This window comes from Juglans regia, chromosome 4 (genome assembly GCF_001411555.2).
Source record: "Juglans regia cultivar Chandler chromosome 4, Walnut 2.0, whole genome shotgun sequence".
Lineage (NCBI taxonomy): Eukaryota > Viridiplantae > Streptophyta > Magnoliopsida > Fagales > Juglandaceae > Juglans > Juglans regia.
In genome coordinates, this window is record NC_049904.1 from 6,901,172 (window position 1) to 6,929,112 (window position 27,941).

General features: G+C 38.2%; 2 protein-coding genes across 4 annotated transcripts; one reads left to right on the forward strand and one right to left on the reverse strand.

Moving 5' to 3' along the window:
• The first annotated feature begins 1,993 nt into the window (after window positions 1–1,993).
• On the forward strand, window positions 1,994–2,740 carry LOC118348152. The gene is made up of 2 exons (XM_035689143.1): window positions 1,994–2,167; window positions 2,240–2,740. Exons 1-2 carry the CDS (start codon window positions 1,994–1,996, stop codon window positions 2,738–2,740), a joined length of 675 nt encoding a protein of 224 aa, XP_035545036.1.
• Window positions 2,741–6,470: 3,730 nt separating this feature from the next.
• On the reverse strand, window positions 6,471–16,178 carry LOC109013738. Of its 3 annotated transcripts, none has more exons than XM_018995933.2 (10): window positions 16,047–16,178; window positions 15,880–15,942; window positions 14,164–14,276; window positions 10,634–10,826; window positions 9,851–9,900; window positions 9,545–9,641; window positions 8,478–9,112; window positions 7,480–7,704; window positions 7,346–7,402; window positions 6,471–6,946 (listed from the first exon to the last, which is right to left on the reverse strand). In XM_018995933.2, the coding sequence occupies exons 3-10, from the start codon at window positions 14,212–14,214 to the stop codon at window positions 6,731–6,733; spliced, it is 1,524 nt and encodes a 507-aa protein (XP_018851478.1). In that variant the 5' UTR covers window positions 14,215–14,276; window positions 15,880–15,942; window positions 16,047–16,178; the 3' UTR covers window positions 6,471–6,730. The 3 variants fall into 3 exon arrangements, with proteins under 3 accessions (XP_018851478.1, XP_018851477.1, XP_018851480.1); XM_018995932.2 differs by having other exon boundaries at window positions 14,164–14,282; XM_018995935.2 differs by lacking the exon at window positions 14,164–14,276.
• Between the last annotated feature and the right edge of the window lie 11,763 nt (window positions 16,179–27,941).

The window sequence follows — 27,941 nt, forward strand, 5'->3', positions numbered from 1 at the left end:
AGGATATTTGGGAAGACACTATGAATATGTTGGCAAAGATGAATTTTTCCATTAAGCATATCTATCGGGAAGGGAATAAAGCTGCAGATTTTTTGGCACAACTGGGAAGTAATGGGGTCTCTCATGAATGGTTAGGGCAGACAGAAGTTCCTCATCTATTAAAAGGTATACTTAGAACAGATTCATGTGGATTGGCTTATCTCAGGAAGTGTGGATGTCTTTAGTATGGGTAATACTTTTTAGGAAGGACGGCATGCGTGTCAGTGCACTTATTTGCATAAGAATCCTTTATATAGGCATGTTTAATTTGGTTTTGTTCAGTTGTAAGTTTGGTTATATTGTTTGAGTTATTTGTGTTGGTGTCTGGTGCTTGGGGCTAATTATTATTGTAATGCTCGAGTATATTTAATTGTTACCACGGTATTCATCCGCCACAAGTGATGGCTTATTAATAAACTTGGATGGGGGTCACTATTGGACAGGCGATTACTCACTCTTTAATGAAAAAAAAAATGGCCCATTTCTTGAGACAGAAGAGAAAGGGTAAACATGGCTATATGTCTTTGAAACTCAATATGAGCAAAGTTTACGATAGAGTTGAGTGGAGATTTCAAGAAATGGTAATGTTGAAGATGGGTTTAAAGGAATAATGGGTAAAGTTGATGATGATGGTGTGTCAAATTTGTCTCCTTCTCAATTCTAGTTAATGGAGAGCCAAAAGGTCCAATAGTTCCTTCACGAGGATTGAGACAAGGGGACCCCATATTCCCCTATCTTTTCCTGCTTTGCACAGAGGGATTGATCTCCCTATTACAGAAAGCTGAAAGGACAAAACAACTCGAAGGGCTGTGCATTTGCAGAGGAGTACCAAGGCTAAACCATCTTCTTTTTGCAGATGACAATGTTCTTTTTTGCAGGGCAAATATGGTGACTAACCTATTGATCCAACACCTGCTACAACTTTATGATAAGGCCTTAGGTCAAAGAGTGAATAAAGAGAAAACCTCCATGGTTTTCAGCAAGAATGTGCTCCCAACACAGCAGCAGGAGATACTCAGTTTCTGGAGGGTACAAAGCCATCAGCGGTATGAAAAATATATTGGTCCCCCTCCTATGGTTGGTAGAGAGAAGAAGAGGCATTCTCAGATCTGAAACATAGAGTGTGGACAAAACTGCAAGGGTGGAAAGAGAAATTGCTATCTCAATGGGGCAAGGAAGTCTTGATTAAAGCTGTAGCTCTCTCTATCCCTACATACACCATGAGCTGCTTTAAATTGCCCTCAACCTTATGCAATGAGCTAGAGAGTATGATGGCAAAATTCTAGTGGGGTCAAAGGAATGAGGAACAAAGAATTCGATGGTTAAGTTGGAAGAGGATGTGTGAGACCAAAGGAAATGGGGGTATGGGTTTCAAGGACTTGCAGACTTTTAACTTGGACCTTATTGCAAAACAAAGCTACAGAATTTTGACTAATGAGGATTCCCTGCTACATTTGATCTTTAAATCCAGATACTTCCCTAAGAACAGATTCCAAGAAGTTAGAATAGGATCAAACCCCTCTTTTGTTTGGCGAGGAATTTGGGAGGCAAAGGAACAGATGCTAAAAAGCTGTCGATGGTGAGTAGGGGTGGGAAGTCTATAAATGTATGGACTAACTACTGGCTGCCACAACACAAGCTAATTCCAAAGCTTTCAGCAACAATGTTGGGTCACCAAAATGATACAGTTGAGAGCCTAATAGATTCAGAAACAAAGTGGTGGAATGTGGAAAAAATTCAAAGCCTCATCCCTGCCCAACAAGCAACATAAATTTTCAAAAATTTGTTAAGCTCAGAACCTACAGTTGACTGTCTAATATGGGAACATGAGAAGAGAGTTGAGTATAGTGTTAAGTCAAGATACAGGTTGTTCCATTCACAAAGGAAAGATGGACAGGTGGGGGAATGCTAAGAAGCTCAAAACCAAAGGAAGTTCTGGCCAAAACTCTGGAGGATGAATGTGCCAAGTAGAGTCAAGGTCTTTGCGTGGAGGGCCCGTAGGAATGGACTACCAACTTTGCTAAACCTTAAAACAGGCAAGGTTGTTGAGGAAGCTATCTGTGAGTGGTGTAATGAGGATGATGAAGATATCAATCATGCTCTACTAAATTGTAAAACTGTCAGAGAGGTGTGGGCTGATCTGCTTCCAGAGGCCACCACAGATGCTTGAAATAAAAACTTGTTAGATATTGTAATGCAGATACAATATAGGGGTAACAATGGCGACTTGGAGAAGTTGTTTTTGATAGCATGGGGTATGTGGTATAGAAGAAACCAGAGACTACAAGCAGACGTGGTTCTTACTTCTAGACAGGCAACTGAGAATGCTCTGATCACCTATAAATCTCACTTGCAAATCCAAGAACCTCATGGTGGAAAGACAGTGTGTCGATGGTTGCCTCCTGAACAAGGGATGCTAAAACTTAATGTGGATGGGGCAGTGTTTGCAAACCAACGAAGGGCGAGGGTGGGAGTTATCCTACGAGATGACAAAGGTGGTGTAATCCTCTTAGCTTGTAAGAAGGAAAATGAGATTAATGACCCTCTTGAGATCGAGCTGCTTGCAATCTTGAGAGGTCTCCAGATTTGTCTTCCTCTTGGGATACCACAACTTGTTATTGAGAGTGACTATTTGCTTCTGGTAGATGAAATACGAAATGACAAAGCTTCAAGATCACTTCATGAAAATCTTGTGACATAGATAAAACATCTTATGCAAAGATTTCCAAAGTGCTATATACAACATAGTGGCCATTTAGGCAATAGTGCAGCTCATGGGATGGCTAGACATGCATGGAATGTTGATGATTTAATAACTTGGTGGGGTTCTTATCCTCATTGTATTGCCCAAGTTAATTGGTCTGATTCTATGTTGTAACTCTTTTCAAAGTATTGAATAAAAGTTTCTGCTAAAAAAAAGCCACATCTTTCTTATTGTTATTGTTTTTTTTTTTTTTTTTGTCGTCAATTGTTTTGATTCTTTTCGGTATTGGTTGGTGTTCACCAGCCCTCCTCTTGTATATTAGTTGATAACTGATATTGAATATATATTTTTATATATAAAAAAATGGAGAAAACTATTAAGTTTAAAAAAAGGGAAAGAAATGCACTGTCCACACTCGTCTTTCCCTAAATGGCTAAGACATCTTTGTGGAAGCACTTTTAGAACAATCTTGATTCTCTTTCCCTGAGTATGGTTTTCATTTTCTAACAAAAGATCACATATATGTTCTCAACTTGCAAATTAAGGATGGACTGCACAAAGGGGAAAGACGCTTTTTTCGTTTTTCTCTCCTGAGGCATTTTTTCTCTCTACCAAAGGAACCAAAGAGCTTTTATTTTTTTTCGATTTTTCTATAGTTTTCAGTCTGAAGCAGCAAGATGTGCCGATCTGCTGTCTACTGGCCTCCTACGACTGCCACAGACCCCACCAGCAAACTCTCCAGCCGCCGATCTGTCGGACGGTGGAAGAAAATTGACCAAAAGAGCGGCGCGAAAGGCTCCCACGCCATGTGAACCTCATGAGAAACTCACGCGCTGCAGCACTAGGGGGAGTCTGCCGCCACCACGCACGGCACCACTGAGATTAGCGGCTTCAGATATCTTAGATCCAACCTTTACCTTCTTTCCAAGAGTGGCGCGTGAACCACACAGCACAGGCGTCTCCACTACTAGTGATGGTCATTTGCCGACAAATTGACTCATCTTCCGGTTACTACTTCCCTATATTCCCGCTTTTCCTAACCAAGGATCAAGATAAAACAGTTGTGAAAGTCTCCTTCAGCCAGTCCAGACCAACAAAATGTAGCACACAACAATCCACTATGACTTGTAGTCGTAGTTTTATAATCTGTTTATCAAGTTATACAAAAACAGCTTCAAGCAGCTTCCCCTTTGTGGGAAATGGGTGGAAGCCAAATTTTTTGCTCCGGATACCTCTTCTTTATTTCTCTTCATGTGTTGCATTTGTATGTTTTGGGATGATTGTCAGAGGCTCTCACTCCATGGAATCTAGTATCTTGTAATCACTTAGTTTATCTATAAAAAAAAAGGATGGACAGATGGCCTTCACAAGGTGTTTATTTTTGCTCCCTAGTCCTGCTAGATGAGGTTGAAAGGCCAAAATGGTTCCCACCTCTTAACTAATATCTTCCACAGGCGATGGGTACTAATGAATTATGTCATTTGTATGCTACACTATTTGTCTCATTGTAATTATCGAAAAATCAAAATACCAATAGATTTTTTCAGTACCAATACATGAAATAGTATCCCCACGATTTGACATCATAAAGCAACTCAAACAGATAGCCCATTATGCTTCATTGACTTAGCCAATGCTAAGAATCCCACTTAAGATGTGGAGTTTCCCGGTGGCAGGTAATGCAGACACAGTTCCCCTCGACCATCATTACAGAGGTATTAGCCCTTAAACAAACTTTTTTAGTCGAATTATATAAAGCCCCCTGTCTTGTCTCATTCTTGGTGGAGACTCCATTATTTAGTTTTTAATACTTTCGTCCATATGACAGTGGCATTTAACTCTTATATAATGTGCCAACTTGACTCCTTATGCAAGTTGCAGAATATGGCCATGCTGAAGCTTGTAGCGCTGCTCTTAGTTCTAATGGTTGGAATCAACTCTTGCTTGGCGGTGCCGAAGAGATACCATGTTCAGAAAGGAAAAGCAGTGGGAAGTAGAAAAGAAGAGAGCAGAGTTCAGTATGCTGATGGCAGTATCGACAACCATCATAACATACCTAGACAGTATTACAGTGACTGGAGTAGCACTTCTCGCGGAGAAAGTGATGATGGTAGTAATGGTGGAAGTGGGTAATGGTGTTTGAGCTAGCACGGAGTATTTGATGCGTATAATATAGTACGCGTTTTTCTACTTGCAAGCTGATGCAGATAAAACACTTTCTACATTGCTGACATGGCAAAATCTGATTCGTAAGAAATTTTAAATTTCTTTCAATCTGACATGTCTATAGTGTAGAGAGTTTAAGGACGTCGGCTTGTAAATAGACTTTTTCGTATAATATATCTATTTAAATGGTTTTGATTGGTAGTTTTGTTTATGATTCGAGAACTGCTACATTTTTTTATGTCGATTTTTTCATTGTACATTTATATATATATATATATATATATATATATATATATTGTTCATATTATTTGCATTATTAAGTTGGTACAGTTTTTGTACAATGTGGTGGACATAATTTTTATATTTTTTGTTTTCTAGTTTGTTGGATATGAGCATGAAGTCGAGTTTATATATATTTTGACGCTTTTGTGTTTGAAAATGAAGTTAATTTAGGTTGGTGGACATTTTTTTATATATTTTGACATATAGATTATTGGAAGTTATGAAAGGGGAAATAAAAATGTATGTAGAAAAAAAAATAATATTTTATTATTAAATAAGAATAATGTTACATATAGTTATAGTGTGTGCAAGCGCTGTGCAATTGTTTAAAAAATAGTGGAATTTACTATTAAAAAAATTTTTTTTTTTTTTGTGGATCCCGAGTTTACTTTCTTTTTTTTTTTCAAAATAATTATGCGACGTTTGTGCACTCCACAACTACAAATATCATTTCTCTAGCCAAAATTTAACTAAAACTTTAACCAGACCAATACTAATAATGCTCTTTAACTCTTTTCAAGTCTTGAAAACCCTTGCTCAAGATTCAAGAATACCTTTCTCCGCAGCAAACCACGGTTACCCACAAGCCATCAACTAAAAATAAGCAGAAGCACAAAATTGAATATATCTTTTCTGAAAAATAAAAAAACTCTTCCTTTGGAAAGAAAAGTTTCTCCAGAAAAGACTCTTCCTTTCCTTTCTTTTCGGCCTCTCATCTTTTTCCCCTTTCCTTAGGCCAATTTTGCACATCATTAACCCACACACCCCGAACCAATGAAACCATCGCCTCTCTACTTACGGAATTCCACCTATCCAGAGTCCATTTCCACTGATGGGGTCATCACAGGTGTTGTGCGTGACCGCCACACCCCTCCCATCCACGATACATTTTCACCGATGCGGCCATCACAGGCAATCCGCATGTCCACCAGACACCCCTTTGGAGCGTTTTCAACCTCCTATCATGATTTGGAATACCAATTTCTTTTACATTGTCACCCACCATCAACCACTACACGTTGTCCACAAAGGTCGGCCACCGTTTGATCCACCAGGCTACGCGCATTGGACTCGCTCAGACACAGGTGTTTCTCCCCTCTTCAAAGATAACTGCGTCCTCACTTATCATAAGAAAATTTCTAATCTTCCAAACACTTTGAAACAGTCGAGACCAATGCTACCTGCCTTTTGGCCACCTTTTAATTCAACGCACTCTAGTAGTTACTGGGACTCCGCATCATCTCTTTTTTAAGTAATGCAGTGATATTCAATAAAATAATAATAAAAAAAAAAGACAACTACTTTTGCATAAACATCAGCTAGATGTTTCCCGGCAGTTTTAATTTTAAACTTTGGAAACACTTATGCTAGCATACATCACATTTCTCTAACCAGAATTTCGATAATTATCAGAAAATTAGATGTTTATGTGTAAAGCATAGCTAACGAAGATACTGTAAATGAAAATGCAGATTTTTTACAACTAAGATTAATGTGAATTTTCTTAAGCATTGCTTTCCTGCAGATGGAAATGGTGCTTCAAGTAAAATTCTTCCTTCGCACACGTCTCCCGCTAAGACTAGATGGAGGAGCACTTTTACATGCACCAGGATGCATTGCAGGCGCAACTTGGCCAATGCATGATTTCTTAGAGATGCGCACCCTTGGATACGGATGAATTTTGGCCAGCTCACGGACTCTGCGTAGCAAGGAACTTGGTAAGGGCCGCAAGGAATGCTCCTGCTTTTGCTCAACCTGTATAAACCATGCAATTAGCATTATCATTGTACCAAAACAAGTCCAGATTACATTTGCAACTTATCTCTGAAACGAATTTGGATCCCCCACAGTTTAGGATCCAGGGAGAGAGAGATAGGCACTTTGTGTCCTTAAGCAATCATTGAACATTTAATGCTACTCAAGAAATTCACTCGAGTAGCCATGAATGCTGTAAGATCCAACTTTATGTGTCTATCTCTCTCTCTCTTTCTCTCTCTCTCTGTGGGGATGTGAATTCTTGACAAACAAGCATAACATATTAGAGCAATGCAGCATTAACTCCTTGTGGCACAAGAATTGTAGTAAAATATCAGAACAAGCTAGATAATGGAAAAGGCCCTAATAATGCAATCAAAGAAAACGAGAAAAGCTAACCCCTTTCTTGTTTGGTTTTTCAGCACCGCTAGCTCTTAAAAGATTTCGCCACTTGTCCTGTATCATGCAAAGACGGTAAACAAAACTTGAATTATAAATACAACTGCTTCGTCGAAAAAGGCATTGTAAAATACCCTGAGATCAATGGGTGTGCGATAAGCACTTGTTGAAAACAGGAGCCTTTTTATGTCAGTCCATCGGCCAACTCCATATTCAGAAATACCATCAACCAACTTTATCACCTCGGAAGGAGTCCACATCCTTTGATGCTTCCTCCTATCATGCTTCTTAGCTTTCTTTTTGGTTGCACAGTTATCTTCAGATTCAGATGAGAGGGGTTCCTTGTCAGATTCAAGCCCCTGTACAGAGGGATACACAGCTGATATTCTGAAACTGCTGCACTATAAAGCTAACTGACAAATTTCAGCATTACAAGGAAAACAATATTTTCCCCTTAAAAGGGTGGAAAAGGACAGGAAACTAATCTACCATTAGATGTGGAAGATTAGGTATTCATATAATCTATAGTCACTTTTCCTCCTGAAGATTTTCAGGCAGCTATCCTCTTAGACAAAAAAAGGATGATTTCACCAGCACAGTACAACAAAAGAACTCAAAAAAAAAAAAAAAAGCCTAAAAGAATAAGAATGTTGAAGGATATGATCCCAGGCATGATTATTACAAATGTCAGCATGCAGATCCCTCTGGACTGTAGCTGGACATCCGCTACTGAAAGTGTTAAATATATATTATAATGACCATTCAGATATTGATATTGGCATGTACAAGGGACTAATTTCATCATAGCCCCATGCCCACATTCTGCTTACACTATCTGTTTACATCTTGACAAAAAGAAGGCCAGCAATGTGCAACTGGCAACAGATAATTTTATAATTTCTATCTGTTATTGTCTTATAAAAAACAAAAAAATCTATCTACCAAACTGAGAATCGGACACACGTCAACTAAGTCATGAAAACGTGTGAAAGTTTGCATAAGCTCGTGCACACAATTTTTGGGTAGGGTAGAAGGGGAGAAAACTTTTAAGAATTTTCCATTATAGGTTATACGAATCTTCTAAATTACTGAAAGAAAATGGAGGATCTATAGGGTTAAAAACTTTCCCTACCGATTGTGGCACCAGTTTCTTTGGACGTCCCCTCCGCACTCTAATACCACATAAAGATTTCTCCTCATGAATCACGGTCGATGCTCTACGTCCTGTATTATGAAGTTCATTACAAGATTTGACCTTCAGACTCGTATCTTTTGTAGATGCCACAGGATATTTTTCTCTTCCCTTCAAATATCCTGATTTTTTAGCTGAAGACTCTTCAATGTACCTTCGAGTAGGCTTACGCAATCTCTTCTCTCTAAGAAGTTCGTCAATCCTGCTCACTTCTAAAGATCGCTTTCCAGTCCCAGTAGACAAGATACCACACGCTAAAAGATTTTCGTCATGATCCAAGTCATCAAGTTTTCTTAACTCAATTGAAGCCATGTGGATACTGTCTTCAGCTGGTGGTTGACACCCACATTTGCTCATGAAGCCACCATGCAACTTGCAAGTTACTATCTTGTCAAGAGCATTGTTCTTGCATTCAGATTCTAGAATAGTTGCAGTTGATGATTCTGATATCCCTACAGCACCATTACAACTTCCACTTAATCCAGGAGACAGACTCTCTAAACTCGAGTTTCCCAAACACGTTGCCTCACTGGGACCAGAATCCAATTTGGAAGCCTTTTCAGCAAATTCAATGTCTGTACTTGGAGAGTAAAAGGAAAAAAATAATTACATTGGCTGTTATACGATCAGATTACAATAGCTGATAAACACAAAAGACGGGCAAGTTTGGAGCCTTAGATGAGACACAAAATTCTCATATGATCTCATTTCATCTCATCCCATCTTATTCTTAAACATAATTCAAATACAAAATTTTCAAAAAAGTCATTACAACTTTTTCAAACATTGAAATAAAAAATAAAAAACAATTCCAACTTTTTCAAATCCCCAAACAAAAATAATATTATAAAACTATATTATTATAATATTTTAACTTTATAATATTTTTAATTCAGCTTTTTCTCTCTCCTTTCCCAAATCCCAAAAAATACTACTCAAACTATCTTACTACTATTCACAAAATTTTCATCTCATCTCACTCCCCAAACAAGCCCTAAAAAACTTACCCAGAAGAAAATCTTCACAGTCACATGCGCTGGAGAGACCATTTGTTGCATCCAGATCATCCACTTCATCAAGTTCATCCAGCAATCCATCAAGAACCTACTAAACAGTAATCCATCAGAGATGAAGTACAGAAAGAATAATTCTAGTAAGGGTCACAGAATAGCGATCTTGGAATAGTTCACAAAGGGGGATGAAAATCCAAACTTTCAGCAAGCCAATAATAACGGTTGCTTCCACAAGGTGAAGAGAAGATTGTACAGAATAATAATTTTGACATGTAAATATACACCAAAAGAGATACGTACTTCAAGTTGTAAGTCTTCTCCTTCCTGAGTTGTATTAGAATCCAAACCACCTTAAGATGAAGAAGGATATTCACCAGTATTAGAAATACAAACAAACTAATCAAAAAAAGGGGAAAAATAACGTCAAAGGAAAATTGTTAAGTCAAAGAAATCTTCAATCCCTCATGTACAGCTATTGGGATTATCTTTTTTATAAGTCTTGGGATTATCTTTGTAGATCGAATCAACCTAGGTACTGGTGCCGATATCATGTCTGTTTAATATTAGAAACCCTTAGTGCACTCAACAATGTAATATGTACAGGCATGCATTAAAAAGGCAGTATCACAAGTCAATACAGAATCTGCCTTCCACTTGTAATTTAGTTCAGACACAGCAAACTATGAAACAACTTAAGTAGAAACACCATGAAGGAATCAGGAATCTATTTCAAACTTTATGATGGAGTTCTGAACATTCTTAGAAACTCTTTACTCCAACATTGTCTTTCTGTGCAACCTATGGATGTTCTTTCATTCTAGTTTCACTTCTGTGCTACTAATTTCATATTCAACTACAAATGGTTGGTTTAGAGAGAGAGAGGGGGGGAGACAGAGAGAGAGAGAGAAGGGCAGAGGTAGGATTATAGAATTTGCTCATATGATGATGGCTTCAAGAAATAGAGGGAATTTATTTACACAAGAAACTTCTATTTTCTTCTCTGACTAAACGTGAGGAGTTTAAAGTACAACTTTTAAAGATAAAGGCATCAACAAAGAGGACACTAAATTCATAGAATATTACCATTATTCAATGCTAGTCCAAACCCAAATCCACATGAAAAATCTTCAATTTGAAAGCATTTTTCCAGACTCTCCTCACCAAAACTTAAGACTCCATCTACTGAAACATGCTCGTTTTTTGGTTCCGCAAGTAAGTGCTCAACTTCAATTGCTTCATCTTCTAAAGCAGAAACACAAGATTCATCTTTCTTTACCTGTAGAAACACAACCAAAGGATGTCACAAAAGAAACATCAAAAGAGGCAGCAAAAAAGTTAGGCCAAAGGTCAGGAAACAGACAGGCATGTTATGTGCTTCATATGAATCAAGACATGCTTCATGCAAGAGATCCAAATATGTACTCTTGAGGCACCACTACACTCTTTACTTGTGCCAACATCATGCAAAGGAAAAATTCAAGGATATATTGCATGTTCAAGAAGAAGAAGAACTATATCCAAAGTGAGTGAGCCAGTAAGTGCTTTTTACCACAAGGATGATGACTACCTCGATTCCCACTTTTGATGGAGAGGAACTCCGGAGACCATACAAACACCACCTGTCTTTTACCCAGTTAAACCTCGGACCCACGTCATGTACCCACAGCATATGGATTAGGTAAATGATCAGTTTTTCACTGATGGGACGCGACCCCTAGAAATTGTTGCACCCAAGGCTCAAACCTTAGACCTCGGGGAAGCATACCCTCGTGACCAAGGTCCTTACCATTTGATCCAATCCCTAGGAGTTAACTAGCTCGATTCCCATAGATTTATGAAAAACATTGCTTCAACTTCTGAAAAATCTCTCAAAATCCTTGTTTCAACTTATTTGACGTCTTATTTCCCATAACTAACTTTTGCAAAAGGCATGGCCCAAGTAACACCAACTACAATCCATTATCATATCCTACCAGGTTCTAATCCTTTTTTCTTTGTTGACAAGCCAACTTCTGATAATATTTCTGCTATTTAAAATGAGTTTCACTGTAATACCTTACTGGACTTAGAGCAGAAGTTTCCAATTAGGTTTCATAAATAAAGGATTCCCAATTGCTTTCAAAATGTTGGAGTTTGATTAGATTGGATGTCATCAATAAACGGCTTTTTATTATTCTATTTACTAAATAATATGAGTTTGATTAAGACCTTTTTATGATTAAATAGAAGACTTATCTCATTTTTTTCAGTTCAACACACTCAATTCTCCTCCTAGTTACTTCATCTAATTTTAAGATTCTTACTTGATGATATATTCATACCTATAATCTAACTCACCATATACCTATAAAAGAAAATTTCTATGTTACCATATAAGCTTTGTTGTGGAAATGGAGGCATTGAGTAGAATGCTATCAGCTGCTGTGAATATTCCATTTCTCAGTGTGCTGTAGAATAACCAAGAGCTCATGAAACCTCATATCTTGTTCATTGATGATTGTCTGATCTTTTGTGAAGGTATCCGGACCATATCCATCCTTTGAATTGTTTATTCCTATGTTTTGAAGTTGTCTCAAGGCTGAAAATCGACTTGGCCAAGATAGAATTAATACTTTCTGGAGCAGTGGACAATAGTGGCAGTTTGGCAAGCATCCTTGGCTGTAGGGTATCATCTTTATCCATGAAGTATATGGGTCTCCCATTGGGGGCGCCATTTAAGGCAAAATCCATTTGGAATGGCGTTATGGGAAAGATGGAACGCCGCTTAGCAGAGTGGAAACAGCTATACTTATCCAAAGGAGGGCGACTTGCTTTCATTATGAGTACTCTCTCGTACCTACCAACCTATTTCTTATCTATCTCTTCCCTAACCCTGTAGGTAAAGCCCAACACTTTGAGGAGCTTCAAAGGGAAATCTTGAGAGAGGAATTGTGATGAGTTCAAGTTCCACCCAATCAAGTGGTCTAAGATTTGCATCTCAATTTTATCCGGTGGCTTTGGCATAAGAAATTGTTTTTGTTCAACAAAGTTCTATTGGGAAATAATTATGGCGTTATGTTATGGAGGTAAGCGTTGTGGAGTTTGGTGGTGGAAATCAAATACGGTATCATGTTGGGAGGATGCTGCTCAAATGAGGTTAATGAGACTTTTGGGTCGGGTCATACAGTAATGGGATGACAAATCTAGAATTAGACTTTTGTATGATGTGTGGTACCTGGATCAGCCCTTGATTACAAGCTACCTGCAGTTGTTTTGATTATCTATCACAAGGAGGCTTCAGTTGCAAAAACACTCACAGGTCTTTGATAATTCCCCAATGGGTCGTTATTTTTATTTGATCAGCCCATGATTGGGAGATCAATCCATGATTGAGAGATGGAGTTGTTCCCTTCGCTCTTCAATTGGTTGCATTCGAGGTTAGGTCATGGATCTTTGGAGTTAAATCCTTTTCAATGCACACATCTGGTCATCTCTCAAGTTGGCTCTTCATTTCCTTGGAAATGTATTTGGTGAAACAAAGAGCCCTTTGAGGGTAGCTTTTTTGTGTGGATGGCCATTTTAGGGAAGATCTTAAGAATGGATATAATTTTTTTTTTTTTTTTTTGTGATAAGTAAAAGATATTTTATTGATATAAAGATAGGCATAGCCCAAGTACACAGGAAGTATATATGTGATTACACCTATTTAGGAAGAATGGATATAATTTGAGAAAGATACATCTGTGGTGGGGTTGAATATGCAAGAAGAATGGAGAAAGTATTGATTTTCTTCTGCTATATTGTGAGTTGACTAGGGACTTATGGGCGGTAATATTAGTGCTTTTGGAATTGAGTGGTTATGCCCTAGAACGTGTGAAGTTGGCTTCTTGGTGGAACCCTTATGGAATTCATGGAAATTTAGACATTTGGAGGATGGTCCCTTCATACTTAATCTGGTGTATTTGGAAAGAAAGAAATGCCAGAACTTTTGAAGACCTTGAAAAGAAAACAGAATTAAATGCCATTGTATTCAACAATCTTTATGCTTGGATAGCTCTTCATAACAACTCCCAATTCTCAGACCTATTTCTTGATTCAACAATCTTTATGCTTGGATAGCTGTTCATAACAGAATTAAAAGCCATTGTATTCAACAATCATTATGCTTGGGTGAATTCTTTTGTATACTTGGGTTGCCCCCCTATGCTTTTAATAAAATCAACATCACATATTAAAGAGCTTCCACATAACTAAAACCAACAGAATGTAAATACCCTACAACTATATGGTGGTGTGATTCATTCCAGCAGGGAAAAAATCATATTGGTAATTATCTGTGGAAACTTGACAGAAAAGCACAGAATCTCGGGGGTTTTATAATGAATTGTAGCCATAGGAAGGTTCATGATCTCAAACTATTTATAATAATTTTCAAATCAAACAATTCGCACATATATTTATCCCATCGATCCCATAATGGCTCCACAAAATCTTAGAAATTAGTAATGTATGTAATTCCTTTCTTTGCAAGTTGCAATGTGGGAAGAAAATAAGTCATGCCAAATTAAAAAAATGATGCAGTTGAGTTACGTGCAAAATTGCGTAGTTATAGAACCCCATTAAGATATTCTCACCTTCTGGCACTCAACGTTGGCAACCTTCTTATGCAGAGCTTCTTTCCCCATTTCATTTATACTCTTAAGCTTGGCCTTACAGATTCATATATGCACCGCTTTGCTCGTTTTGCCTACCACTTAGAAGGAAGGGGCATATTGGTAGAGATAATTTTCATAGCCATCATAAATCCCGCCGTTAGCCAGATTATGCAGATAAGATTGATCATCAAAATATTATTTATTAAAAAAAAGGATTGATCATCAAAAAATACGAAATAAGGAGGAAGCCGAAAAATGAGAATAAAACACAAAATCTTATAGATGAATAGCTTCATAGAAAAGGGAAATTAGTGAAGAAAGAAAAGGCTTTAACATATTCGTGAACACTTAAAAAATTAAAAGGATAAAAAAAAGGCATTTTCCATTCATCTCTTCTAACATTATAGCTGCCATTGAGTAGATTCTTCTGGATAGTCTAATCTTTTCGAAGTCTTTTTCATTACAGAAAAATCTAAACCACACCTATCAATCAATCTTTGAAGTATATAACCTCTTGTAGAATCTAATATTCTAGGTTTTGATATGATAGGGTTACCCCAAGTTGTTGGAACTAGTGAAGCATTTAGTTTTGGGTCTATGGTAAGAATTAAATTGCTTCTACTACTCTCTTAGACAATACAGTGCTTACTAATTGTGCTAACGCCCAAAAGATTGCGGATCTTGATCTAGCACTTCACATGTAAGTTAATGGACCTGGCCCAAGTGGGGTATTTTTCAGAAATTTAACTCCAAACACCACCATTACAAGGATACAATTGGCAGGGGGGAGTGAAAACATAAGCATAAGGATTAAAACACCGCACTCTCTCAATCAACAATCACGTATCATCCCATATACCAATCAATCGCCAGTACATCTTTTTTACTACCATCCTAGACTTTTCTCTGGTGCACACTACCAAACAATGGTGTAACAATTCCTGTACTAGAGTATATCTAAAGATCCTAAAAGATCACATCAGTTCATATACCGTTTTATTTTCCAATTGCATCATAATAAGTGAGGACACTAATACACTATTTTCTTTTTTGATAGGTAACAATTTCAGAGAATCAAGAATGGGACATCAAAGGTGGAAGATCTTGCTAATTGAGTTTTGATATCATAACGAAGTCAATATGATAGGCAGAAAACAAATTTACAGTCTGCATTGACTTGCACTAGTCATTCGACAACACTGAAGAAATCATTGAAATAAAATCAAGATATTGCTACAACTGTAAAAAAGAATGCATGTAAGGAATCAGTACTAGGACAAATTAAGTATAGATAAGCCTCTCCAAGCAGAAGATAAAGTATTAAAAAGAAAATAAATGAAAGCTAAGTTAGGCGGCAGAGAAATTGAAGTAAACCAGAGAATCACAATGATCCAACATTATATTCTTCGTTATCTAGGACCACATACAAACAAGCCATTCACGGCCATAAAGACAGTTCCTTTTTTTTTTTTTAAAAAAAAAAAAACACAGAGAAAGAGAGACGATAAACAAGCAGCTAAGAACTATTTGGCAAAGTTAAGTCAAACATGACTATTTTAATAAACAAAAGGAAAAAAAAAATAGAAAATACAAAGAAAGAAAATATGAACTCAGGATTTGTCTGTCTGAATCATATTCTTCGTTTTGCCAGGATATAAACAGGAAGTAAGAGAAATAATATATAAAAATGGATACCTTATTCATCAGTAAAGTTAGCCCCGACGAGCTCAAACTCTCTGATCTGTGAGCTCAGAAATTCTAAACAAAAAATAAACAAATTCGAGATCTATCAGAAGAAAAGTAAAAAAAAAAAAAAAAGGCGAGAGGGAGAGAGATAGAGAGAGTGGGGAAAGAGATCTGACCTGTGACCAGTAGAGAGAGAGCGAGAAAGAGATGTCAGATAAATTCGAGCGAATGTTCGAAACCGAAAAGCCTCAAAACCGCCAAAAAGCGACACGAAATTGGGGCTACAGGCTACTCCTTGCTTCTTTTTATTTTCTTTTTTTAATCTTTCTTTTATATATATATATATATATATATATATATATTAGACGGAATCTGAAATATTTTGTTTATTTATGTAATTTTTCACAGAACGTGACCTAATTTGTGTTTGGACCCTTGGGGTCAGCAGCGAGGGACCGTCTTAAAGATCAACACGTTGTAAACATTACAATTTGGCTTTGCCATTCGGACAACCGTCGAAGACTCAAAGCTGACATGGCTCCACCGATGGCACACACACCGCACATTCATCTTCGATAAATTCTTTTCGTGCCATCGGGCCGCTCTAGCCACAAATTTTTTTACTTTTATTTGGAGTAATGATTAATGATAATTTTTTTTTTGACGAAAACCACCTCACGACAGAGTATTTAAGATTTACCAATAGAAATTAAATTCCAGGAGAAACTAGCACAACAATCCATAAGCATGACCTCTTACTTAAATCGTAATCTCGAGAAGAATGAAACCTAATACATTAGTGGAGTTCCATTTTTCTTTCATTAGATCAAATGTGATATTTTTATTTAAAAAAATAAATTCAAAAGCTGGTAGACAATAACACCTCATTATAATGAAATAGAAATATGTTAAGAACCTTGCTATTCTTCACTGTTGTAACTACTATTTGTAACAAGGAAATAATATATAAATTGACTATGACTATTGCGAGCAGTAAGGAGGATGCCTCTAAACTGTTTGATGAAATGATAAAGAGATACAGGGATGAAGATGAAGACTGAATTTATAAACATAAATCACGCTGGAATTAGTTCGAGACAATTCCTTTCTCCTGCTACAACTATTGACAACTTTAAACTCCACATTTCAGACGCTCCACTACACGTCTTTTTTCCTCCCTTATACCAGTAAGTCTAACAACCATAAAAGGTAAGATAAAATGACCCTACTTGCTGAATGAAAACTCACAGTAATTGAAAACGTATCGTTTTGGTTTATAACTACCAAAATGCTGCGTGTTACATAATGAAAAACAAATAAAAATGTTGCACAGCTGCTTCCTCTTTTATTCTTCTTCAACGTTGCATTGCACCATGATTTAACTCCAAAACGGTATCATTCCGAGTTCCAGACTTCTCCATTCAAGTTCACTTCACTGACTTTCTCCACTTCAGTTCCTTTCACTTCGTGTTTTCTCCTCTCAACTTTAGGGTTCCTACCTTTCTTTATAGCATCTTGCCCATAAGATGTGGGTAGTTCTGTTGAAGCTTCCACAGCCTTTCCCAGGTATTTTCTTCCTCTGTCATTCCTCTCCACTTGACTAATACCTCGGTAACTTCTCTGTTTCCCTCCCTTATCAGGCGTCGCTCTACAATGTCTTCTGGTTCTGGTTGGATTTTCCTGAGCGCATCCACAGGAGGCAGGGTTGCCAGAGGCTAGATCGAACTTCCCACCTTCCTCTTGAGGCACGAGAAGTGGAAAATGGGATGGATTCGGGAAGTCGACAGTAGCTTGAGATGGTATGCAACATCATCGATTTTCTTCTCCATCTGAAAGGGCCCGAAAAATCGAGGAGACAGCTTCATGTTTAGGCGGTGGACGACGAATTTCTGTCGGAACGGCTGCAACCTCAAGTATACCCATTCTCCTTCTTCAAATGTTCTTTCTGATCTGTGTTTATCAGAATGTAACTTCATACGATTTCTTGCCCTTCAAGATTTTCTTTCAATATTTTGAGAATCTAATCCCTGCTTTGTAGTGTTTGGTCAACTGTCTGATTTGTTGTGGTTCCTGGTACATAGGATAATAGCATCGGTGGTGGGTACCCATAGAGGGCTTGGAAGGGTGTCATTTTAATGGTTGTGTGGTAAGATGTGTTGTACCACCATTCAGTGAATGGTAGCCACTGTGACCACCTTTGAGGCTTAGCTCCCGCATAGCATCGTAGATAACCCTCTAGGCATTTGTTTAGGGCCTCTGTTTGTCCATCTAATTGGGGATGATAGGCAGAACTGAGATTGAGTGCTGACCCCTGTAAGGAGAAAAAAGACTGCCAAAAAGAACTCACAAATATTGGGTCCTGATCTGTCACAATAGTACGGGGTAAGTCGTGTAACTTGAACACATGATTCAAAAATAAGCTGGCCACCCCAACTGCTGTGTAAGGGTGAGACAAGGGTATGAAATGCCCAAATTTTGTGAACTTATCCACAACAACGAGGATCACATTAAAACTACTAGACATAGGCAATCCCTCTATGAAATCCATAGAAATATTTGTCCAAGCTTGTTGAGACACAGGTAAGGGTTGCAACAACCCTGCTGATGGTGATGTCTCATATTTCACTACTTAACAGATCACACACTCTCTCACCACTTTTTTTATGTCTTTTTTCATGCCTTTCTAGTAAAAATCTCGCTTTGCCCTTTGGTAGGTTTTTAAGTAACCCGAGTGGGCCCCCATAGGATTATCATATATATACTGCAGAACCTTCCATTTAAATGATGAGTTAACTGCAATGACAATTTTGCCCTTCTTCAATAACAAGCTCTGCTGTAATTGATAACTTTTAGCTGGAACAGTACCCTCATTTAGGTGTCTAAGGACCTCCTTAAGCTCAACTAACTCTTCGTAGTTGGCCTTAAGTTCCTCTACCCATTTGGGTGTTGGAAATGTTATCATTGCTAAGGATCCACCCTCTACTTCATTTTCATTCCCTTTCCTCGACAATGCATCCACCACCACATTTTCCTTACCTTGCTTATAAGCAATAACAAAATCATACACCATTAATTTGCTCACCCACTTTTGCTGAGTTACGGTGCCCACACGTTGCTCCAACAAAAATTTCAGGGTCTGCTGGTCCGTTTTAATTACAAAAGACTGCCCTAGAAGATAGGGCCTCCATTTTCTTACCCTTCATATGTGGAGAGAAGGAGTTCCTTACCCTTCAAAGCCTTGCTCATATAAGCAAGTGGCTACCCCACCTGCATCAAAATCGCCCCAATTCCTCTTCCACTTGCATCACACTCAATCGTGAATGGTTGAGTAAAATCTGGCAATCTAAGAACCGAAGGTTGTGTCACAGCCAATTTCAGCTCCTTAAAAGCTTTTAAGGCAGCCTCATTCCACACAAAGGCATGCTTTTTAAGTAAATCTGTTAATGGTGCAGCAATCGTCCCATACCCCTTTATAAATTTCCGATAGTATCCCGTCAATCCCAAAAATCCTCTTAAGGATTTTACATTTACTGGTACCGTCCAGTCCAGCATAGCAGCCAGCTTCCTTGGGTCAGCCATCACCCTCTTTTCACTTACTATGTGCCCCTAATACTCTACTTCATCGACCCCAAATTGACACTTGGACAATTTAGTGTATAATTGGTTTCTTTGTAGTACTTCCAACACCACACGCAAATGCATTAAACGGTCTGTCCAGCAGCTGTTGTACACTAGGATGTTGTCAAAAAACACTAAAACAAACTTCCACAAATAAGGTTGAAACACCTCATTCATCAGCCCTTGAAAAGTTGATGGGGGCATTAGTCAAACCAAATGGCATCACGAGGAACTCATAGTGCCCTTCGTGAGTTCTAAATGCTTTTTTTGCCACATCCTCGGGTACCACCAGGATTTGGTGGTAACCGGACCTCAAATCTAGTTTTGAAAAAACCACCGACCTATGCAACTCATCCAAGAGTTCATCAATAACGAGTATAAGAAACTTATCCTTTATGGTTTCTTGGTTAAGTGCTCGATAGTCGACGCACATACGCCAACTCACATCCACCTTGCGAACTAAAAGCACCGGTGACGAGAAAGGACCTGAGCTGAGCCTTATTACACCCGATTCTAGTAACTCAGCCACTATCTTTTCAATTTCCGACTTTTGGTAGTGTGGGTAACGGTAAGGTTTAGTGGTAATGGGTTGGGTTCCTTCTTTAAGGGGTATTCTATGGTCTTGGGGCTTTAAGGGTGGAAGTCATTTCGGAATGTCAAACACCTTTGCAAACTGTGAAATCAGATTCTGCACCTTCTCTCCCCCTCCCGAAGGCTGTCCCACACTAGTTTTAGTAACCAGCTGTAAAAACAACATTTTTCCCTTTTGCATAGATGCAAGCATGGCCTTTCCCCCTGTTGCCACAATTAGGCATTCTAACTTCAGCCCCAACAACTCCACATTTGTCCACAATACACAAACTTCATGAACAGCTCATGGAAATCCCAAACAATAGGCCCAAGTGTCTCCAACCAATCCACCCCGAGAACTACATCGCAACCACCAAGGGGTAAAACATAAAAAGAGGGTTGAAATGATATACCTTGCACCTTGAGCTTGGCATTGCTGCAAAAGCCTAGGCCCTGCACAATCTATCCATTAGCAACTTTGACAGCAAGTCTCTTCGCCTCATCAACCACCACCTTGGCTGTTTGAGCAATAGAGGGGTCAACAAAACTGTGTTGACCCGAAATCGACCAAAAGCACCACTTGTGTGCTTCCCATCCACCCCATGAGTTGGATAGTCTTAGAACTAGGGGTCCCCATAATTGCATTTAAGGGTATCTCGGGTTCTACCACAATCCCTTTCTGTTTTGAGTCCCCTTCAATAAGTAAATCAGCAACCATAGCAATTTCCTCTTCACATTCCTCCGTCTCCTCCGAGTCCTCCACTCCTTGTAGAAGGTATACCTTAGCTTTTTTGCAATTGTGGTTGGGGTTCCATTTTTCATCGCAATGATAGCACAGCCTTTTCTTACGCTTCTCATCCCATGCCGTGGAAAAAAAAATTTTGATAGGAGGGTTGTATTTCTGGTTGTTATTCCTAGTAGCACCACTATTCCCACAAGAAATATAGTTGTTACTTGAACTAAACTGCCATTTCTCACCTAAAAACTTCATTGGTTTTTTAGCACTATTAAGGTATTCTTCTTGAATTCGTGCTAATCTAAATGCTGCCGTTAAGTTGTGTGGGTTAAACATGCAAAGAGGCAACCTTATTTCGTCCTTAAGGCCGCTGAGAAAGCAACTCAGCTTGTTAGTCGGATAAGCTCCTCACTCTATTCGAGAGTGCCTCAAAACTAGCCTTATAGGCTATTACTGTGGTTACTTGCTTCAACCTTGTCAAGGTTTCCATAGGGTCGTCGTAGACAGTTGATCCAAAGCGAACCAACATGGCCCTCACCAAAGTTTCTCAACTCACAACTGGGCTGTATCCAAGGCCTCTTGATACCATACTAATGCTTCTCCCTCCATGTGGTATGAGGCCAATAATAGCTTTTGGGCAGGAGTTTTTTGGTGGTATTCAAAGTACTGTGATGCCTTAAAGATCCAAGCAGATGGATTTTCTCCAGTAAAGTGAGGGAAGTCCAAATGAATACCTCTTAAAGCTAGCCCCCTTTGCTGCACTTGTTCATTATCTTGATGGTTTTGCAGGTCCAGTGCCATATTCCCCTGGTGAGCAACCAAGGTTCGAACCATTTCAGTGAGCTGGTCCAACCTCTCATCAATGGTGTTGAAGCGTGTTTAAGTGGCTAGATGGTTCTCCTCCAAGGCATCAATCTGTTGTTGCATTTGTTTGGATCTAGTGGCTTCAACCATTGTTGAAGGATTCTGAGCTCTTGGATGGCAAATGTGTATGGCTGTTTGTGGCTTTTCTGGGTTGTATTTTCTGGTTTTCTGGGTTGGTTGATGGAATGTGGATGTGTATTGTTTCTCTGGATTGTGTGTGTGTGTGTGTTTTTTTTTTTTTTTTTAGGCTTTGTATTGTTTTTCTGGGCTGTAAATCCATTGGTTGTATGGTTAAAGGTGAGGGTGCAGAATGTGATTTTGGCAGGATCGGTACTCAAGTGATACCACTTGTTAAGAGCCTTGATATTCTTCACTGTTGTAACCACTGTTTATAACAAGGAAATAATATATAAATGGACTATGGCTGTTGCGAGCAGTAAGGAGGATGCATGTAAACTATTTGATGAAATGATGAAGAGATACAGGGATGAAGTTGAAGATTGAATTCATAAACATAAATCACACCGGAATTAGTTCGAGACAATTCCTTTCTCCTGCTACAATTACTAACAACTTTAGACTCCACATTTTAGACGCCTCACTACACGTCCTTTTTCCTCCCTTATACCAATAAGTCTAACAGCCATAAAAAGTAAGATAAAATGACCCTAGATGCTTAATGAAAACTCACAGTAATTGAAAACACATTGTTTTGGTTTATAACTACCAAAATGTTGCGTGTTACATAATGAAAAACAAATAAAAACGCTGCACAGCTGCATCCTCTTTTATTCTTCTTTAACGCTACGTTCCACCATGATTTAACTCCAAACGGTACCGTTCTGAGTTCTAGACTTCTCAATTCAAGTTCACTTCGCTGACTTTCTCCACTTCAGTTCCTTTCACTTCGTGTTTTCTCCTCTCAACTTTAGGGCTCCTAACAAAGTAAGATAAAAGTGTGATATGCAAAATTTTCCTTTTATTTTAGCCCCTCGATCTAGACTAGATATATATGGACATATAGCAAAATTTCTTATATTTAAATAGAAAATTCTACAAACTATAAATTTATCTTATTATATCTTACTATAATAAGGTAGCATAGACTATCAGCTTTTGAATGTTTCTTTTAAAATTATAAAGGATGATCCAAGAGTGATGAAAAGTTAATAGGATGAAACTTGGATAGGAATGTAGTTTATCGCATTATTCTATTTAACCTTATACCCTGGATTACTAAAATGAATAACTTATATCTCAACTAGTAATAGGGTCCTAGGGGTGTAAGTTAATCGGTTTGGACAGAATGATTTTAGTAGTCTAGATCAGCCTAATAACATTAATGGTTCGGTCTCAATCCAATAGTTTGCAAAAGTTTGGTTTTTGGTCTGATCCTGGGTTATGGCTTTTTTGGACCGGACTGAATTGACCGAAATACATATATATATTTTAATTATTTCTTATATAATATTTATATAGTTTGTATAACTTATTATGTAACTTTTATCTAAACTATGATCATTGACTATATATGTTAAATATAATATTAAATATTAACTAATATGCTATTTACAATTATAATTTTGGGCCAAAATAAACATTTGAAAGATAATTTTGGGCCTTTTTTATATGTTGGCCCATTTTGCATTGGCCCGAACCGAATTGGACCTACCGGACTAATAGACAACGATTTGGTCTGGTCTATAGGTGTAATTGGTCTGGTATCCAGTTGGAAAATAGGTGTACCAAAATTTTTGGTCCGGACCAAAAATCCCCATGGACCAACCGAACTGAACCGATTACACCACTAACTAGTAAAATGAATCATTTACACTCCAACTCATCAAAATCATCAATTTACATTAAAATATCACATTTTGTCAAATTACACTTTGAGGCCATGCAAAAACTCTGTGACTCAAACTACGCCAATATAATACATCTAATGGTGGATATAATCCTTGGGAGAATGCATACCCATATAGCAGGAGACAACTAAATTCTTTGATAGGACAACCCTAGATAGTAAAAGGGAGTACATGGCACACAACCCACTTGAGGGGGAAACCAAACATGCAGGTTATAGGATACTGTAAACAGTGAACAATGATAAATGTGAAAACTTGGAATAAGATAAGATGAAGATGAAAAAAAGGCTATTGAGATAATTGTTGATTGTTTGATGATCTCTTTATTTGATCATGACTCATTTATACATATCCAATCATGGTAAAACTTAGTAAATGATTGTTGCATTGTTTGTATTGTACCTTTATTTGGATCATGGCTTATTGTAATTCACTATGAGAATGAGTTTGCTGATAATTTCTATATATGTGTTGGTATCCACATTAATTGATGATGGGTTATTTTCACATATTAGATGTCAATCTGTTCATTGTTACGCGTGCATTATTATCTGTGTATTATTATTTAATGAATGTTATTTGCGAACTAATATATGATCAATATAATCTGCTCATTATAATCTTCTCACTTGTTCACACTATCATCATCGAGTCATCCCACTTACTAATTTGTTGAACTCACCTCTTTGATTAATATATCAGATGCTACTAATTATAAAGAATAACTGAAGAAATGATTTCAAAGCAAAATATGACTATGATAGAAGCCTCAATGAGATAGTGAGGTAGCTGTATGAGGAAGAATGAGCTATAGCAATGCAATTTTTACTATATATTGATTTCACTTACTAGGAGAAATAGAAGAGGAAAAAGTGAGAAATTATTATTTTTTAGTTAGTTGTGATATTGTAAAACATACATATATATATATATATAATGTTTATCATATATATTTGTTTTTTTTTTCTCCACTATAATACTTTTGTCAATATTCTAAATTGATTTTAGAACCAATTTTGAACTTCCACTGTATGAAATGATTTAAGTTGAATTAAGAAAAGAACACTCTTTAGTTGGGTTGACATGGTGCTCGCTTTGGGGCAAGTACTATTACTCTTCAGTGTGCTCCCTAGGTTTGGCGAGCACTATTACTACTCAGTGTGCTCACCCATGTTGACAAGTATTGTTACTCTTCAATGCACTCTTTGCTCATCTTGAAGCAAGTGTTCTTTAGTCGCTTCAGGTGCTAGCACTTATGCTCACCCTAGGCGTGATATCTTTCTATTTTGTGAGAAGCACTTCTCTCTTTACTCTTTGGGCAAGCTTCACACTTCTCTTGCATTGTTCGCTTTAGAGCAATCACTATTACTTTTCTGCATATTCGTCCGAGTTGTAGGCACTCTTCGATTACCTATGTGCAAGATACTTTTGCTTGCCACAGTACAAGAAATCTATGCATAGTATTTCATAAAAATATTATAATTATTCTTATATGATATTATTTGATTTATAATTATTCTTATATGATATTATTTGAAAAAAAAAATAGCAATGGTTTTCATCTCATTTTGTACAATAATTCATAAAAAGTAAATATATTTTTCTCAATTTAACGCGAACATGATATCTGATCACCCTCCCAACCAGAGTCTGTTTGGGGGCGTGACAATTCATCCCCTCACAACTCAAAGTGATAGTTCCTCATCAAAGCCCTCACAAGGTCGCAATCAATAGTCGCTTCCTAGTTACCATCGGTCATTGGTTTTGTTGCTACATATTTCACTCCTTGGTCGCTATAGGCTTTGGTACCCCAATGATATTTTGTTATATATTCAAGAATTTTTTAAAATGTCTCCCTTGAACTCTTAATTTATAATTTTCATAATTTGGTTAGAAAAGCAAACTTAGAATTGGTTTAGTGGAAATAAGTAAAGAATTAGAGTAAAATGGAATCAACTTTTAAGTCACACACTCTCTCTCCTTCAAGTTTTCTCTCTTACTGAAATAACCACACATCTTAAGTCTCCTTTTTTCCATTTTCTCGCTAGAGAGGAAGGAGAAGCCAAGTCCTCCTTTCCTTTTCTCTTTGTTCCCTCCACCAGCATGTCAATAAGTTTTTTCTCTCTCTCTTAGTACTTTGCAATGACTATGTTAGGCCCAATTCCTTCCCTAGTGAAAGGGCCCAGTCCCACGGGGCTGACTAATCCACATGAGGTTCGGTTAGATTAGATACCATATACACAAAAATCAAAGCGAGGGGCGAGCCCCTTAGGGTTCGTCTACTAGGGACGAGAGCTACCCCTATCAAGGAAAAAATAGCAAACTAAGATGGCCATTCAGTTGCACCCAAGCAGGACGTTACAGGATGAAAGGGCACTTTCAAAACTGGTCAACGTACCCCAGTTGGCTAGGTCTGTGGTCAAATTAGATCAGCATGGCCCCCTTATCTCATAATAAGAAGGGGTTACCACATTAAATGAGGTAATTTGCCCTCTCAAGGAACGTGCCTGTGTTAGGCCACGTTGATCCAAAAATCCTGAGGGGTTACCGCATGAAGGCCCCGTTTGGATTTATAAAAGTATATCATCTCATCATTACAATTTTCTCAAATTTTCACACAGAATATAATAAACAATTCAACTTTTTCAAATTTCAATTCAACATTTTCAAATCTAAAAATAAAAATAATATTCTAACAATATTTTATTCAACTTTCATCTATCAGCTAAAACTACCTCATCTCATTTCTAAATCCAAACCAGCCCAATGTTATGACAGAGGCAGGAGCTATCAGGCCACTCGGAGTGGGACAGAGGCAGGAGCTATCAGGCCACTTGGAGTGGAAGAAGCGGCACCAACCTCCTAATATGATAAATATAGCCAAAAAAGAAAGAGTAAGGGAGGTACATACTTTTTTCCAATTCTTCTTAGAATTTACATCATGCACAAGGATTGACTTAGGCATTAGAGTGGCGATCCCTGCCATCACCCAGGGCCCTGCTTCTTTTGAGCGGCTTGTAGGTAGACACTCTAAGACAGGGATGCTAAACATGTCATCAATAGTTGGTGTAGTTTTTGTGAACGATTGGTCACAACGAAGGCGAACGATTGGCGATTTTAGGCAACTCGTGATCAGGAGGCCACAACAATAGCTGAATGAACGAGCGTAAGGATGGAGAGGAGGTTCGTGTAAATGGAAGACAAGCTTAAAAAGGTGACATTAGAAATGGAAGCCCTACGACGGGAAAATGAGACCCTGAGATGCAGAGACACGAGACTTGGTGGAGATATAGCACTGAATGACAAGGGACTGAACGGAGAGAACTTGCAGGGTGAAGGTGGTCCATCTCCAAGTGATGAGGAGGAAAAAAGAAAAATACACATCAATTTCCACAACCTCATGGATAAATACGAGGAGATGGCCAATAAAATAGGCACGTCGTCCTCTGTGGATAGCTTACTTAGTAGCACAGACCTGCTGTATGACGCGGTGCTCATGGTAGTCCCCCTTCCTCCAAAGTTCAAAGTCCCATCGTTCGAGTTGTACGATGGATCGAAAAACCCTGTTGAGCACTTGGAGACATTCAATACCCACAGGATGCTACACATGTTTCTAGAAGAGATCGCATGCCAAGCCTGACTCTTAAAGGGGTGGCTAAGGGATGATTCAGAGTATTCAGCCAGGCTCCATCAGTAGCTTTAACGAACTGAGTAGGCAATTCTTGATATAGTTCATGTCAGTAGACGAAGGAGGAGACTAGCTGCATACCTTCTCACCATAAAACAACAAGAGCACGAAAGTGCGAAGTCATACTTGGCAAAATTGAACAAGAAGTGAATTACATCAGATGATCAAGACGAAAAAATCATGCTTTGTCGCGCTCCTGTGAGAGATTTTGCCCAGAAGCCCTTTTATGGCGGAGCCAGTGAGGAAAACACCGATGACTCTACGTGAGTTCATTGATAGGGCAGATGACTTTTTTAATGGGGAGGACACTTTAAAGGTGCTGACCACCCCTAGGAGATCCGAGGTTGAGCAAGTGAACATGATGTCGAAAAATGAAAAGAATGACAAGGGTCACAAAAAGGAGGAAAATGAGAGAAAAGGCCAATACAAGAGAAGGAGGGGGAGGGAACACCCTATCAGGAAGGTAAAAGTCGAGGCCAGTGTGTTCAAGTTTAAGCATCCAAGCAGAATGTGAGAGATAACCATCAGAGGACGATGATTGAGACATAAACAGGTGAGTCACACACCTCTATTGCCCCTACCATCGAAGAGAAGGACATAGAACAGATGATTACCACAACCTCAAGAAGAGAATAGAAACCATCCAAGGGACCAGGGAGCTAGATAGGTTTGTCGCCCGGTAAGAGCCCCTTATGGGGCAATCGAAAAATAGATGGCGAGAGCGAGT

What these genes read in the sequence shown, in the direction of transcription:
- LOC109013738 (XM_018995933.2), bottom strand. Translation starts at nt 14,214, where the DNA reads ATGGGGAAAGAAGCTCTGCATAAGAAGGTTGCCAACGTTGAGTGCCAG. An exon ending in AGAAACTGGTGCCACAATCG is followed by an intron (nt 7,705 to 8,477) that starts GTAGGGAAAGTT and finishes CCCTCTGTACAG; the next exon opens with GGGCTTGAATCTGACAAGGA. An exon ending in AAAAACCAAACAAGAAAGGG is followed by an intron (nt 6,947 to 7,345) that starts GTTAGCTTTTCT and finishes TGGTTTATACAG; the next exon opens with GTTGAGCAAAAGCAGGAGCA.
- LOC118348152 (XM_035689143.1), top strand. Translation starts at nt 1,994, where the DNA reads ATGAATGTGCCAAGTAGAGTCAAGGTCTTTGCGTGGAGGGCCCGTAGG. An exon ending in ATTGTAAAACTGTCAGAGAG is followed by an intron (nt 2,168 to 2,239) that starts GTGTGGGCTGAT and finishes ATTGTAATGCAG; the next exon opens with ATACAATATAGGGGTAACAA.